Below are 16639 nucleotides of genomic sequence, written 5' to 3' on the forward strand. Positions count from 1 at the left end.
AATAAAAAAAAATATATATATATATATATATATATATAAATTAGCCAGGCATGGTGGTGCATATCTATAGCTCCAGCTACTCAGGAGGCTGAGGCAGGAGAATTGCTTAAATCCAGGAGGCGGAGGTTGCAGTGAGCCGAGATCACGCCACTGCACTCCAGTCTGGGCAAGAGAGTGAGACTCAGTCTCCAGGAAAAAAAAAAAAAAAAAAAAAAAAAAAGGTCTGTTTTTGTATAATGAAGTTACAAGCATTATGGAGTCTGCATGAGCCCCTTGAGAAAGAAGCTGGGGTTGGTGGTGGGCAGAAATAGAGAGAGAAAGGGGATAAAGAATGACAGGAGGGGGAGTCAGGGGCTGGGCCAGCAAAGCAGAGCAAGAATCCCTAACTCTCAGAAGAAAACACTATCAGTGGTATCAGTGATCACCCCCAATGTAGGATTAGCCAAGAGGGCCTATTTAGGTACAGAAATGCCTACTATTTTAATTTTTGTCCATGCATCTCTATTTACTTCAAGCTTCTAGTAAAGGTCTCTGTTTCCGCACTCTCCCCTCCACATTTCTATTCAACTTTTAAAATGCAGTTTTTTTTCAAGTCATTTTCCCCATATTTTCTCTAGTATCTCTATGCCACTTAACTAAATTTTCCTTTGTTCATAATTTGTTATAACAAATATTTACTGAGCATCTACTATGAGCCAGATGTATGTTAGATGCTTACTGGAAACACAACCATAAATAAGACAGACGTGTAGCTGCTCTTACAGTCTACATTACAATAGAAAGACCAAATGCATGATTAGATACATAGACAGATAAAGCAGTCAAATGAGCAGAATAAGTTTTAATAGTACACACAGGAAAAAAGGAGTTGAGATAGAGAATAACAAAGAGGGCTTGAACTGTGAACTGGGGACAGAGGAAGCTCTTCTGATAAAGTGACCTTGCAATGCAACATGTATAAAGGAGCTGACTACAAAACTCGGTTTAGAATCAGGAAGAGGGGGCAGAGTTCTCAGCACAGGCCAAGAACTAAAGGCAGAAAAGAGTGTGGCCTCAGGGACTTGGAAGCCCAGAACATTTGGAAGACGCAAACAAGGGAGAGGGGAGCAGCTGACATTGAAAGGGAAGGGACCATCATGCAGCACACTGGACCTGGGTCAGCAAACTTCTGTAAAGGGGCAAGTAGTGAATGTCTTAGGCTTTGTGGGCCATAAAGTCTCTGCCACAGGATCCAAATCTACAGCTGTAGTACAGAGGCAGCCACTGACTACATCGTCAGATGAACGTGGCTGTGTTCCAATAAAACGGTATTTATGGATACTAAAATTGAATTTTATATAATGTAAATATCATGAAATAGTAAACATTTGAATTTTTCTTCTCGTAACTTAAAAACCATTCTTAGCTCATGGGCCATTAAAAAATAAACAGGATGGCAGGGTGGATTTGGCTGGGGGATGACAGTTTGCTATTCCCTACTATAAACCACTGAATTCTAAGCCATTTTATCAGAAGGATAAAGCTGATTTATGTGTTAAAGTGTTGCAAGTAGTTAGGCATAAGCCCGGCAGGAGAGGGCTCTACCAGCCACCAGGAATGTCACGTGATAGCTCAACAATGATCACATTGCCTCTCTAAAAGTGATAAATTGGCAGCCAGAGCCAGGGAGAGGCCATCTCCTGACAGTCCACACCTGTTGCACCAAAGTGTTAACTGAATGCAGACGCCAGGGAGAGGCCATTTCCCGGGCATGCACATTGAGACAAAATGGTGGAGAAATGGGAAGAAAACCTCAGATGGGCACCCATCACCACTTCCTAAACAAACTGCCTGCGCTCAATTCCCGCGCTGTGCGTGCGGGCAGCCCACCCTAAGCGAAGAACTGTGGGAAAGGGCGAGCCTATAAATCCCAGGATCAAGGTTAAACATCAAATGTGACCTCCATGCCTGCTTGGGACTCTTCCAAGCGTACTTTCCTTTCTTTCTGTTCTGAAGCCTTTTAAATAAACTTCTGCTCCTGCTCTGACACTTGCTTTGGTCTCTTCCTCAGCCTTATGCCCCTCCGTGGAATTCTTTCTTCTGAGGAGGTAAGAACTGAAGTTGCTGCAAACCCATACGGATTTGCTGCCAGTAACTTGGATACCTTCCACCGGTAACAAAAGGGGTTACATTTACTGATGTATAAGAAACAAAATGAAACAGACAGGCAGGAGGCTGCTACAGTAATTGAAGCAAGACATGATAGTTGTCTGGACTGTGAGTAACAGCAGAGATAAAGATCTATGAGAGTTCTATTTTGAGATAAAAATCAATAAGCCATTTCAATGGACTCCATAAGAAGATGAGGTAGAGAAAACAATGATGGCTGCCTGATATTGAGTCTTCCCCATTCCCTCCCCGAAAAAAAAGCAGAAAGAAAAAAAAGAAACTTAAATAAAAGACACATATGACCTACATTCTCACCGATATGGAGATAACAGCGCAAATTCAGATGACCTATAAGTAGAAAAATAATCCAAATTCCAACACAGCTGCAAGTCTGTGGATGCAGAAAGTTGGGGAGAATAGGCTTACGACTCCATAAAAAGTAGCACAGCCTGGAGGACTTACACGAAGCACAGGTAACAGAAGTCTCAGAAAGAGGACGCCCAGCACAACTGCCACAACGCAGAACCCATGCAGCTCACAGTACCCGCTCCAGGGAAGGGGCCTGAAATGGAGCAAGACTAGGACAGGCAGGCCCTGAAAAGCATGAGTTCTGGGGGGAGTAGCAGCCCTTGCACCAACGGCAGTGAAAAAAAGAGGAAACTAAGAGAAAAGCATTTAAGGATCCTACAGAAACAAAAGGCAAACGAGATACACGAGCCCCTCTCTTCTCCCTCCATCACAAGCATCACCTATAAAAGAAACTACGCAAGACAGCAGAACTGACAGAAGAGGATGCTCTGGCCACATACCCAGCCTATACAATGAATGGAAATAGACAGAAAAGACTACATCCATTTAAAAAATCTCTTTTAAAAAAACAAAGAAAAAGCAAATCATTTCAGCTGAGGAAAATCCATCACACCCCCTAAAATAAAATCAAACACAAAAACTGAAGAATATAACAAAACCCTTGAACTTGAATCAAATATTGTCAACTGGGTGCAGTAGCTCACACCAGTAATCCCAGCACTTTGAGAGGCTGGAGTGAGTGGATCACTTGAGCCCAGCCTGGGCTACATAGTGAGATTCCATCTCTATAAAAAAAGTTCTTTAAGGCCGGGTGCGGTGGCTCACGCCTATAATCCCAGCACTTTGGGAGGCCAAGGCAGGTGGATCATGAGGTCAGGAGATCAAGACCATCCCGGCTAACACAGTAAAACCCCATCTCTACTAAAAATACAAAAAAAAAAAAAAAAAATTAGCCAGGCATGGTGGTGGGCACCTGTAGTTCCAGCCACTCGGGAGGCTGAAGCAGGAGAATGGCATGAACCCGGGAGGCGGACCTTGCAGTGAGCCGAGATTGTGCCACTGCACTAGACCGCAGAGCAAGACTCCATCTCAAAAAGAAAAAAGAAAAAAAAAAAATTTAATGGCTGGGCATGTTGGCACATGCCTACAGTCCCAGTCACTTGGGAGGGCTGGGGTGAGAGGACTGATTGAGCCTTAGAGGTCCAGGCTGCAGTAAGCTGCAACTGAGTCATTGCATTCCAGACTGGGCAACAGAGCAAGACCCTGTCTCCAAAAACCCAAAAACAGAGCAAGACCCTGTCTTCAAAAAAACAAAAACAAATACTGTCAAATGAGTATTTGGGGTAAAAATGTATATGTGTGTGTGTGTCTGTGTATGTGTGTGTGTCTGTATATAAATATGTGTGTGTGTGTGTGTGTGTGTGTATAAAAGGGTCAAAGTCAAAGTGGCTGAAATAAAAGCTAAGCAGGCTCAATGTAAACATTATTGGAGTCCCAGAAGAAAAGCAAAACAATGAAACAGAATATTTGAATCTATAATCCAAGAAACTTTTGCAGAAATATAGACCTGAATCTGTTGAAAAGGCCAATCCAGAACTGGAATGATCAATCCAAAACATATTACAGTAAAGCTATGAGTCTTAAAAAAAAAAATCCTGGCCAGGCACTGTGGCTCACACCTATAATCCCAGTACTTTGGGAGGCTGAGGTGGGCAGATCACGAGGTCAGAAGATCGAGACCATCCTGGCCAACATGGTGAAACCCCGTCTCCACTAAAAATACAAAAATTAGCTGGGCGTGGTGGCACGTGCCTGTGATCCCAGCTACTTGGGAGGCCGAGGCAGGAGAATGGCTGAACCAGGGAGTCGGAGGTTGCAGAGAGCACAGATCGCGACACTGCACTCCAGCCTGGCAACAGAGCAAGACTCTGCCTCAAAAAAATAAAAAATAAAATAAAATAAAAAATATCCTTAAGGAGTCGCCAGGCAAAAAGATCAAATAATTTTGAAGGGAAGAAGAATTAGACTGGCATCAGATGCTTCAAAAATAACATACTCCATTCCATTTCTGTTTATTCCTAACAAACCAATATACAAATATTAGGTGAACTATAAGCTATACATCCTGGAAATACAGGAAAAATAAAATAAAACAAACCAACGATGTGAGAGCTTTGAAAGCTGGAGGGAAAAAAAAGAAAAAGAAAGAAGAGACAAATTTTAAAAGGAAGCAAAAGACTCTGGGCATCACCACATTTTCTGTCCGTCCCCTAAAGGCAGCCACAGTCCCTGTGGGAGGTGGTGTGGCGCAGCAGGCACTCAAGCAGAAGCTCCGGCCTCCTTTCTCGCTGAAGAGACCAGACGAAGGAGACTGGGCACCTACGGCCACCAGAGAAATGAGGTAAGGACTCAGGAAGTAAGAGAACCAGAGGAGAAACCCCAAGTTCTGAGTATGGAAGTTCAAGTCTCTGGCTGACCCCTGAACAACAAGTGTTTGAGGCAAACAAATCAGCTTGCACCTGAGGCTCAACGAGCCCATCTAAGCAACTGCCCACATAATGACAGTGTGCATTTAACTTTAATGACAAGTCAACTGCTTGCTAAAACAAAAACATCATGCTCTTTGCGACAATACAAAAGAATCCAGAGTCTACATAGTATTTACAATGTGCAAAATACAAGCTCAAATTATTTGCCATACGAAGAGCCAGAAAAATGTGACACACTATCAAAGAGAAACAAAAACAAAACAGATGGCAACCTCAAAATTATCAGACAAGGTCATTAAGACGACTACTTATAACTATACTCATCGAGGTAACAGAAAATACATTCGTAACAAGAGGCAGGAAAAGCAAAGATGAGAAATCTCACATGAAAACGAAATTTTAAAAATGTATACAAAAACCAAGTAGAAATGTTAGAAATCAAAAATATCTGAAATAAAGGTATTAAGTAGCAGAATGGATTTGATGGAGAAAAACGTCAATGAACTTGAAAACAGATCAATCTGGGAAGAAAAAAAATGACAACAATAATGAACAAGAAGGAGAGCACTGTGGACAAATGCAAACATTTAAAAGGTATATTACATAGAAAGGATTGGCAAACTACCTGGCTTACTGCCAGACTTGTAAGTAAAGTTTGCTGTCACACAGACACAGGCATTTGTTTACTTATTTTCGATTGCTCCTTTCACACCACAAGAAAGCTGAGCTGTTGAGACCACATGGCCCGCAAAGCCTAAAATATTTACTATCTGTCCCTTTACAGAAAACTTTACCAATCCCTGGTATACAGCTAATTCGAAAAAGATATACAGCTAATCAGAAAAAATGAGGAGGAAATGCGGCAGAAAAGATAGATGAAGAAATAATGGCCAAAAATGAATTATATGTAGAAACACAGATAAGTACACATTCAACAAGTTCTGTAAAATCTAAACAAAATAAATGTTATAAAACCATATCCAGACACTTAAATTTCTGAAAGTGAAAGATAATGAGAAAATATTGACAAAAGCCAGAGAAGGACACCTTACTCTTTTTTTTTCCCCCTACTCTTGTTACCCAGGCTGAAGTGCAATGGCATGGTCTTGGCTCACTGCAACCTCTGTCTCTCAGGTTCAAGTGATTCTCCTGTCTCAACCTCCCGAGTAGCTGGGCCTGCAGGCACATGCCACCACACCTGGCTAATTTTTGTATTTTTAATAGAGATAGGGTTTCACCATATTGATCAGGCTCGTCTCAAACTCCTGACCTCAGGTGATCCACCCCCTCGGCCTCCCAAAGTGCTGGAATTATAGGTGTGAGCCACCGCACCCGGCCTGTTTCAACAATTAAAAAGGAAAGATGACAACGTACATAACATGATCAAGTAGGATTTATCCTAGGACTGGAGGCTGGTTCACCATACAAAACCCCTCATTACACCACATTAATACAATGAAGGACAAAAATCACACAATGATCAATCATGCAGAAAAACATTTGACAACAATATCTAACTTTCTTTAATAATAACAAACAAACAAACAACCTGGAATAGAAGGGAATGTCCTCAGCCTGATAAAGGACATTTATACAAACCACAGTTACCATCATACTAAATAATGAAATACTGAAAGCTTTTCTCCAAAGATGAGCAACAAGACAAGGATGTCCATTCTCACCACTTCTATTCAACACTGTGCTGGACATTCCGGCCAGAACAAATAGGTAAAATAAAATAAAATAAAATAAAATGCAGCCAGCCTAGAAATGAAGAAGTAAATCTATCTCTATTTACAAAATTATACAACACTGCATATAGAAAATCCTAAGGAACCCACAAATACAATTTAGAACTAATAAACAAGTTCAGCAAATTTGCAGGGTGTAGGATCAATATACAAAAATCACCTGCATTTCTATACACTAACAGCTAACAACGTAAAAAAATTAAGAACAAAAAAGTTAGGAATAAATTTAACCTAGGGGGTATAAAACTTGTACACTGAAAACTAGAAAGTATCACTGAAGGAAATTTGAGACGTGAAAAAGAAACACATCCCATTTTCATGGACTAGAAGATTAAATATTATAAACACACCAACACTTCCCTAATTAGAGATTCAATACAATCCTGCCAAATCCCAGCTACCTTTTTTGTTTTTGAATAAACTGACAAGCTGATCATAAAATTCATATAGAAATGCAAGGAACCCAAACAAGACAGCCAAACAATCTTAGCAAGGAACCCAAATCAAAATAGCCAAACAATCTTGAAAATGAAAAACAAAGTTACAGGACTCATACTCCCCAATTTCAAAACTTACTACAAATTTACTGTAATCAAAACTGTGTGAGCCATGCACGGTGGCTCACGCCTGTAATCCTAGCACTTTGGGAGGCTGAGGCAGGTGGATCACCTGAGGTCAGAAGTTTGAGACCAGCCTGGCCAACATGACGAAATCTTGTCTCTACTAAAAATACAAAAATTAGCCAGGCATGGTGGTGTGTGCCTGTAATCCCAACTACTCGGGAGGCTAAGGCAGGAGAATCACTTGAGCCCAAGAGGCGAAGGTTGAGATGAATCCCAGCTACTTGGGAGGCTGAGGCATAAGAACGACTTGAGCCTAGGAGGCAGAGGCTGCAGTGACCCAAGATCTAGCCACTGCACTCCAGCCTGAATGACAGAGCAAGACTTGGTGTCAAGAAAAAAAAAAAGAAGATACCAACCCTGTGGACACCTTGATATTGGACTTCCGGCCTCCAGATTGTGAGAAAGTCCATTTCTATTGTTCAAGCTACCCAGTCTGTGGTCTTTTGTTACAGCAGTGCTGGCTGACTAACACAATCTGCTTCATCACATTCCCTCTTGTTTCCTAAGACCGCCTTGCATACCCAGCTTCAGGACCTGCAGGCTCCTTCTCCCCCTAGGCAGAGTTAGGTATTACAGTACGCCCATTTTTCAACTGCAGACATTGAGGCTGGAGGATGTCAAATTACTTGGTGAGGTAAGAGGCAGACAAAAGATGAAAATCAAACTTTATCTGGTTCTGTGATCTGTGCAAAGTATCTCCACACATTTTCAATACTAGATACTTAAGGAAAAAAAGTAAGAGAGAAGCTGCTTACTTTTCAACCCAGAGGACTGAAACGAGCTTTACGCCTCTCTTCTGAGCTTTGTCCCAAGTGCTCTGGTAGCCATCTTTGAAGATAACGTGAGTTACTTGTTTGTTAAAAGTTTTTGAAACCTGTAGACAAAATGCAGAAAACAAAATGTACATTACTGTTCATTCACATCTTCTTAAGTACAACTGATCAAAAAACCTCTACCCCAGCAATTCTGTTTCTCAGAATCTGACAGAGAAACACTCGAAGGAGTGCATAACGCTGCTTAAAACATATCTGTTACAGTTAGAACGGTGAATCATACACACAAGTTCATGTCTACTCCCTCTAAAAAACCCTCTGAAGTGTTACTGAAAGAATAAAGAGTTGGAGCCCTGCAAGGCTAAAGAGAACAGAAGAGAAAATGTGGCCATGAGAAGGCACCACATTTTTAGAAGATGGAAAGAGTCAGATGATAATGGACATTTCAGAAAAGCTTTCTACACCAAAAAAATAAAACCAAACGAAATTCAGAGGCAATAGAGAAAACAGAACACATATTTAACCAAAATTAAGAACACTTAATATCTTAAGATACTGTATTCATGGCCGGGCACGGTGGCTCATGCCTGTCATCCCAGCACTTTGGGAGGCCGAGGCGGGTGGATCACCTGAGGTCAGGAGTTCAGGATTTCGAGACCAGCCTAGCCAACCTGGTGAAACCCTGTCTGTACTAAAAATACAAAAATTATCTGGGCATGGTGGCGGGTGCCTATAATCTTAAATGCGTAAATACAAAGTAAGAAGGTTGAAAATCAGTGCAATCATTCAAAAAGTTGGAAAAATTCAGCTAATTAAAACCAAAGGAAACTGGGTGTGGTGGTTCACACCTGTAATCCCAGCACTTTGGGAGGCTGAGGCAGGTAGATCATGAAGTCAGAAATTTGAGACCAGCCTGGCCAAATGGCAAAACCCTGTCTCTACTAAAAATACAAAAATTAGCCAGGCATGGTGGTTCGTGCCTGTAGTCCCAGCAACTTGGGAGGCTGAGGCAGGAGAATCACTTGAACCCGGAAGGTGGCGGTTGCAGTGAGCCAAGATTGCGCACCATTGCGCTCCAGCCTGGGTAACAGAGCAAGACTCCGTCTCAAAAAAAAAATAAAAATAAAAAATAAAAAAAAAAAGAGAGATACTGTATTCATGCAACATGATCAGAAGATTATTTTTTAATAGGATCCTAAAGAGCTCTTGGAAATTAAGAAAAGATGACATAAGTAATAAAATTTTCTACAGAAGTATCAGTCAATGATGTTGAGAAAAGCTCACTGGTAGTAGAACAAAAGAACTAGAAGACGGACACAACAGGAGACAAAAGGCAAGAACGTCAGGAGCTCAGACCAGGAGAGCCAACAGCCAATCAACAGAAGTTAAAGAAATACAGAAATACACAAAATGGAGACAATATTATTAAAGATATAATCAAAGAAAAGTTTCTCGAACTAAAGGATATGCATTCTAGATCAAAAGAAACCCCACAAAGGCCCAGCACAAGAATGAAAACAACACTAGACCAAGCTTATCACAGAATTCCAGCATGGCTGGCAAAAGGGAAAAATATTAAAAGAGTAGGTAATCAAGGTGAAGAGGACGGAGACACATCACATGCAAACAATGATAAGTGCCAGCTGAATCAGGCTTATCAACAGCAGTCTGGAAGTGAGAAAACAATGGGAAATACCTTCAAGGAAAAACAATATTTGTGCTAGCATTTTTAGTCAGCTAAAATATTAGTGAAAGGTAACAGTATAATAAAGGCATGCTCAGACACTCATGGTGTCAAAAATGTTACCTTTTATGTATCCTTTCCAGAAGCAGAACTCATCTGCATAATTCTCTATAGCACTCAATTGTACTGAAGTAATATACGTACACTGATTGGAAATATGAAGGCAAATACCAAAAGAAACAGATGATTTGAAAATAACTGTCTTTGAAAAATGGAAAAGGAAACGTACTGCAAAGGGTTGCTGGTTTCTCTTTGTGTTCATTGTGAATTTCACGGCACTGCCCATTAGGCTTTTTAAACAATAAATATGTATTGCTTTTATAACTCTCTCTCTCTCAGTCTCCACACCCCTACCAAGTCCATGGGAGCTATCAAGGCAACTAAGAATTACCGGGCTGAGATTCTAGATTAAGACTGATACCTAGAGATGAGTCTAGCATTTGAGGCCATTTTCCCACAAGGCTTTTATCAAATTTAGCAAACACTGAACAGGACAAAAATTGAGAAGCCTCAAAGGGAGAAGGGGGTCTGATAAAACCCCTACACCTTGGGCTGAGACCCAAAGAGCTGCATCTAGATTAAGGGTGAATCAGAAGTTACAATGACCCTCACAGGCCTGTAGTCTAGTTTTAAATCATCTCGAATCCTGAAATTGGCTTAAGATAATCCTGGATTATGATACTACAAATACCCAAATCTGTTACGATGTTAACAACTGTTGAATCTACATTCACTATTCTTTCCCCAACTTCGCTTGCCAAGTTTTGAAATAAAAGGTGAAACCAAAAAGATCCAAAAGATCTAAGATCTTAATGCTACCCTCAAACCACCTTGTCAACTCACTTGTCTAATGGCTTTTTTCTCATTCACAATAACTCTTCCTCATCCCAGGTAAATGTTAGGCATGAGAACACGCAGACTCCCTCAGGTTCCTACATTCCGGTGTATCACAGCAGGCATGTCTCCCCTCTTGCAGTGCAGGCCCTGCTCCTATATTCGGATTCCTCTGCACTGACCTCTTACTCAAGACAGGCATTAGGGAGGTCAAACAAGGCTCTTAGGGTAAAAAAATTTAGTAGCACCCACTCTTTGCCTGGTGGTGAGTGCCTCTTAAGGTTTATATCCACGGCAGCTCTCTTGCCCCACCCCAACCTAGCCCTACCTTCGATTATCTTTTCTCCCATTTTTAATGGATCTCTTTCACTCAGCCTATCAGTCAGCCCCTCCCAAATGCCAGAAAAGGACATAAACAGACTTTTTTCATAGGTAAACTCCCTGTAAGAGTGTATTAGTTCCCCCTTATCCACGAGGGTTAAGTTCTGAGACATGCCCGCCCGCCCCCCACCCCTCCCAGTGGATGCCTGAGTCCTGAGCTAGTACTGAACCCGTTATATACTGTTTTTTCCTATACATACATATACAATGAAGTTTCATTTACAAATTAGGCACAGATTAACAATAATAACAAAATAGGGTAATTGTAACAATGTATTGTAATAAAAATTAACTGTTACTGTAACTTTGGCAGTTTGATGTGACTGCAACACTAGCATAGTTCTTCACAATTTCAAGATTAGAAGATTTGTTCTCACTGTAGATCTTAGCAACTTTAGCATATAATTTTTTTCCTTTCCTTAAAGTGGAGAACTTTCACCTTTTCATTTAAAGCACCTTAAGGCTTCTCTGGCATATCTGAATAGCCAGCATCACCACTCTTGCACTTTAAGGCTGAAAATTAGGTCTGCCAAATTTAATCTGCCTTGCTCGCTTTTGGTCACTTGCTTTTTATAATTTATTTATTTATTCCTATATAGCTGCAAGTCATGCTGCTAAATGCTGTAACAACCTTCACTGGCTTCCTTATAACACTTCTGGTGGATATGTCACCATGGTAACCGTTGCTTAAGTTACTTTTCAGGAACTTGGGGCAGCACCTCTACAGTTCAAACAGGCTGCAACCACCAACTCTTCAACCTGGCCTGTGCTAATGCCCAAGAAGTGACCTTTTGACATGAGGCCAAAATCTTCACCATCGGATCCTACTAGTGACTGCTTGGTTTTTTTTGGTTTTTGGAGACAGAGTCTTACTCTGTCGCCCAGGCTGGAGTGCACTGGCGCAATCTCAGCTCAAAGCAACCTCCGCCTCCCAGGTTCAAACGATTCTCCCGCCTCAGCCTCCCAAATAGCTGAGACTACAGTGTGTGCCACCACACCCAGCTAATTTTTTTGTATTTTTAGTAGAGATGGGGCTTCACTATGTTCGCCAGGCTGGTCTCGAACTGCTGACCCCAGGTGATCCACCCGCCTCAGCCTCCTAATAACGCCTGTTTTCTAAACATGCATCCCATGAACCCCAGCTACGCTTGTGCAGATCAAGTACTCCATTTTTCCCCACTGCTTAGATCACCCCACTTCCCTAACTGATAAATATCCCTAAGCCTTCTCTTTGGGAATGAAGATTTGAGTACTCTTCTGCCTCCTAGCTGCGCTTCTCTGTGAATGAATCTTTTCTCTTTTGTAAAACCCATCATCACAGTGATTACTTAGTGTGCGTGGACAAAAGATACCTATTCGGTATCAAGGACATTATTAAGTCAAATAAAGCTACTTGAACACAAGCACTATGTGATAGTAAATCTGATAACACAGATGGCTATACTGAGAAACCTTGAATAAGGCAAACTGTTTGCTATCTCCATTTCCTCATATCTCAATGATTCCTGCCCATTTCACTGAAAACTGCACTAACTTCGCAATGACCTTACAGTGTTCAAATCCAAAGTACATTTGCCCATCCTATCTTTCTTGAACTATCTGTAGTTTTTAAAAATTCTGTCTTTAAAATTACTCCCTCTGAGCTCTGAAAGGCAATTAAAAAACTACTCCTGGTCAGGCTCGATGGCTCACACCTGTAATCCCAGTACTTTGGGAGGCTGAGGTGGGCAGATCACGAGATCAGGAGATCGAGACCATTCTGGCCAACATGGTGAAACCCCGTCTTTACTAAAAATACAAAAAAAAAAAAAAAAAATTAGCGAGGCATGGTAGTGTGTGCCTGTAGTCCCAGATACTTGGGAGGCTGAGGCAGGAGAATCGCTTGAACCCAGGAGGCAGAGGTTGCAGTGAGCTGAGATCATGTCACTGCACTCCAGCCTGGCAAGAGAGTGAGAGACTCCATCACACAAAAAAATAAATAAATAAATAAATAATTACTCCCTCCTTTGACTTCCACACTTGGTTTTCTCCTTCTCCTGGCATTCTTCTCTCCCTCTGTCACTGGGTCCCTGCTCCCATCGCCTGTCCTTGAATACTGAACAATGCTCCTCCCATCACCACTCTTCATCCTAACCATGCCCGACATGGGACGACGTCCACACCTGTGACTTTACACGACCCCTATGGTCCTGACCCCCCAAATCATCATCTCTAGCCTTGAACACTCCAAGTTCCAGACTTGTATATCCAAATGTCTAATAGATATTTTCAATATGCCCAAGTTTACAACTTTTCCCTTAGAAACCTGTTCCTTTTCCTGTATTCCTCACTTTGCTTAATAGCACTATGCATCTAAGTAACCAGTGTAAGAATCCAGCGTTTCATCCTAGGTTCCTCCTCCTCACTCAATGCCCACAGGCCCAACTGTTTTGTTAAGTCCTACTGTTCTAAATTCTTCACAGTTTGGCTCTTTTTTCTCCCACCACTTACCCATTGCTTTGTCTGTATTCTAAGTAATAACTCCCAAAATAAGAAAATGCAAATGTAACCTTTTACCTATCAGAAGACTGTCATATGAATCAACAGCAAAATAAATGTCTTACCTTTGCTCCCATATCCACAAGCTGTGTTGTAAATGTCTTTGAATAATTTTCCGTTCCATTGGATGACCACACTTCAACATAGGCCACTACATCTGAAAACAAGATATGAACATGAAATATACATTTGTAATTCCAGCATCCTCTGCCCAATAGATTTTGTTCTATTTATATTTAAGAGTAAACCGAGGCCAGCACGGTGGCTCACGCCTGTAATCCCAGCACTTTGGGAGGTGGAGGCAGGTGGATCCACAAAGTCAGGGATTTGAGACCAGCCAGGCCAACATGGTGAAAACTCGTCTCTACTAAAAGATTCAAAATATTAGCTGGGAATGATGGCGAGCGCCTGTAATCCCAGCTACTGGAAGGCTGAGGCAGGAGAATCACTAGAACTCAGGAGGTGGAAGTTGCTGTGAGCCGAGATTACACCACTGCACTCCAGCCTGGGTGACAGGGCGAGACTCTGTCTCAAAAAATAAAAAAGTAAAAAAAAAAAAAAGAGTAAACCAAAAATTTATTCTACTGGCCAGGTGTGGTGGCTCATGCTGTAATTCCAGCACTTTGGAAGGCCAAGGCAGTGGGATCACTAGGGTGTAGGGATTTGAGACCAGCCTGGGCAACATAGTGAAACCCTGTCTCTACAATTTTTTTTTTTTTTTTTTTTTTTTTTTAATAAGCCAGGAATGCTGGCAAGTGGCTGTAGTCCCAGCTACTGGGTGGGAAATGGGGTGGGGAGGGTGGAGAAGCTGAGGTGGGAGAATTCCTCAAGCCCAGGAGGTAGAAGCTGAGTTATAATCGCACCATTGCACTCCTTGCCTCAAAAGTACAAAAAGTAGATTAAGTTTATTCTACTGGCTAAGCAAAGTAGCTCATGCCTGTAATCCCAGCACTTTGGAAGGTGGAGGCAGGAGGATGGCTTGAGGCTGGGAATTCAAGACCAGCCTAGGTAACATAGTGACACCCTGGCTCTACAAAAAAATAATAAATTAAAAAATGAAAATAAAAATAACCAGGCATGGTAGTGCCTGTAGTCCCAAGTTAGTTAGGAGGCTGAAGCAGAATTGCTTGAGCTATTATGTGATGTCACTGCACTCCAGCCTGGGCAACACAGTAAGACTCTGTCTCATAAATAAATTTCTACTAAAAGCCTTTTCAAAATAGCTTCAGTGGAATTTATTAAAATTTTAAGCAAAGAACAACTGTACTCATACAATACATGACAGTTTACATTCCTAAAATTAGATGCTTTCCCCAAATTCTTAGGCTTAATTTTTCTAGTGCAGAAGTCTGTTTTCTGTGAAGGGACAGATGGCAAATATTTTAGGCTTGGTGGCCAATAGAGTATTTGTCACAACTACTCAACTTCATGGTTGTGGCACAAACATAACCATAGGTCATATATTAATGGGCCAGCCTGTGCTCCAATAAAACTTTATTTATGGAAAAGAAAATGTGAATGTGATATAATTTTTTCATTTGTCCTTTTTAAAAAATCACTTAAAAATGTAAAAGACATTCTTAGCTTGTAGACCCTACAAACACAGGCAGCAGGCCAGATATGGCCTGGGGGCCATAGTCTGTGGACCCCTGTTCTAGTGGATATCCTCTTCTTAAAATCTGATGGTTAAAAGAATTTTCCAGGTGTGCCATTGGTCAATGATTGCGGGTAACGCTAAAGGAAAACCAGGTTAATTTAACAAAATACTAACATTAGAAAAATAGCCGCATCTGATTACAGAGTCTGTATAATGCCTCTAGTCTTTTCTTTTGGCTATGTTTTATGACTCCAGGCCCCACAATACAGGCCCCTTTTTTTTCCCACGGCCAAACTCTACAAGACAGGTGTCCTCTATTCCCCGCTCCTGGGCTCTTCCAGGTGCACAGCGGGCGGGACTGGGTGCGGTATCATATACTGGTTGGGACAGCAGCCCTGGTCTAAGGCTCTGTCAGCACTGAATATCCACACACCGGGGGACAGGCACCTAAACGCCCCATGCCTTAGTTTCCACCTGTAATACGAGGTAAGAGAGTTGATACAGCGGTTAAAAAATCAGACAATACCACACCAGCCTAAGCACAGCGCCTGGCACACGAGGACTCCGCAGTAAAAGGCGGCTCCTATTATTGGAACAATTAGCATAGAAACTCCAGGTGGGCCTCAGAGGGGGTAGAGCAGGACCAGACCCAGGAGGACCCCACACCAACTTCCGGAGGGCAGGACTCTGACTGCCTGTTAGCTCCGGGACCAGGGACTAAGGCAGCAGGGGTGAGAGCAGGTGGGGTAAGAGCAGGTGGGGGGGGGGCGGGATCTGGGCGACAGGCAGCATGGGGGAGAGAGCAGGCAGCGGGGGATTGAGGGGGACTAGCAGCACGGGGGAGGCAACAGGCAGCCGGGTGTTTTGGGGAAACAGGGAGCATACGGCAGCAAGCAGGCAGTCGGTGGTTTGGGGAGACACAGAGCACGGGAGGGGAAGCAGGCAGCCGGGGGTTTTGGTGGGACAGGCAGCGGGGGAGGCAGGAGGCGGCAGGGGATCTGGGAAGGGACAGGCAGCGAGGGAGGGGCGAGCGGGGCTGCTCCCACGGGACCCCCCCGGAGTGCGCCCGCCACCAGGGGTGCCAGTCCTCAAATTCCCCCGCGGCTAGCGCAGGAAGCAGGAAGTCCCTCACCTTTCAGGATGGGGGCCGCCATGACAGACGGCGGGATCCGGCGGGCTGGACGGCGCGGTGCTGGAGACCCTGGCGGCGCGGGCGGGCACTGGGCATGCGCGGGGCGAGCGCGCCGCCCTCACGGCGCTTGACGGATTCCGCGCTTCCGGGATTTGTCTGTAGCTGAGGCGGGAGGCGGGAGGCGGGAGGCTGTAGGGAGTTGAGACCCCGGGGAGGGGGCCGGATAATGCCTCGCCGGGCCCCCGGCTGCGGGGCCGTGGTTTTTTCTCTCCTCCTGGGAGTAACGAGCACGACGGCCCCTCACCCCTAAATTAGCCTTC

At 43.0% G+C, this 16639-nt stretch overlaps 1 protein-coding gene across 6 annotated transcripts in view; it reads right to left on the bottom strand.

Moving 5' to 3' along the window:
• The window catches only part of MCPH1 (microcephalin 1), a 241095-nt gene extending 224684 nt beyond the window's left edge, over nucleotides 1–16411 (bottom strand). For 4 of the 6 annotated variants that reach the window (XM_025393866.1, XM_025393865.1, XM_025393867.1 and 1 more), the window contains exons 1-3: nucleotides 16320–16411; nucleotides 13656–13747; nucleotides 8076–8194 (exon numbers count right to left, since the gene is read on the bottom strand). In XM_025393866.1, the coding sequence (XP_025249651.1) occupies nucleotides 8076–8194; nucleotides 13656–13747; nucleotides 16320–16341 (233 nt within the window). In that variant the 5' untranslated portion in view covers nucleotides 16342–16411. Of the gene's footprint in view, nucleotides 1–8075; nucleotides 8195–13655; nucleotides 13748–15713; nucleotides 15858–16319 lie in introns of those variants that run through there. The other 2 variants (XM_025393869.1, XM_025393868.1) reach the window with 2 other exon arrangements.
• Nucleotides 16412–16639: the final 228 nt, after the last annotated feature.

This window comes from Theropithecus gelada, chromosome 8 (assembly GCF_003255815.1).
Source record: "Theropithecus gelada isolate Dixy chromosome 8, Tgel_1.0, whole genome shotgun sequence".
Classification (NCBI taxonomy): domain Eukaryota; kingdom Metazoa; phylum Chordata; class Mammalia; order Primates; family Cercopithecidae; genus Theropithecus; species Theropithecus gelada.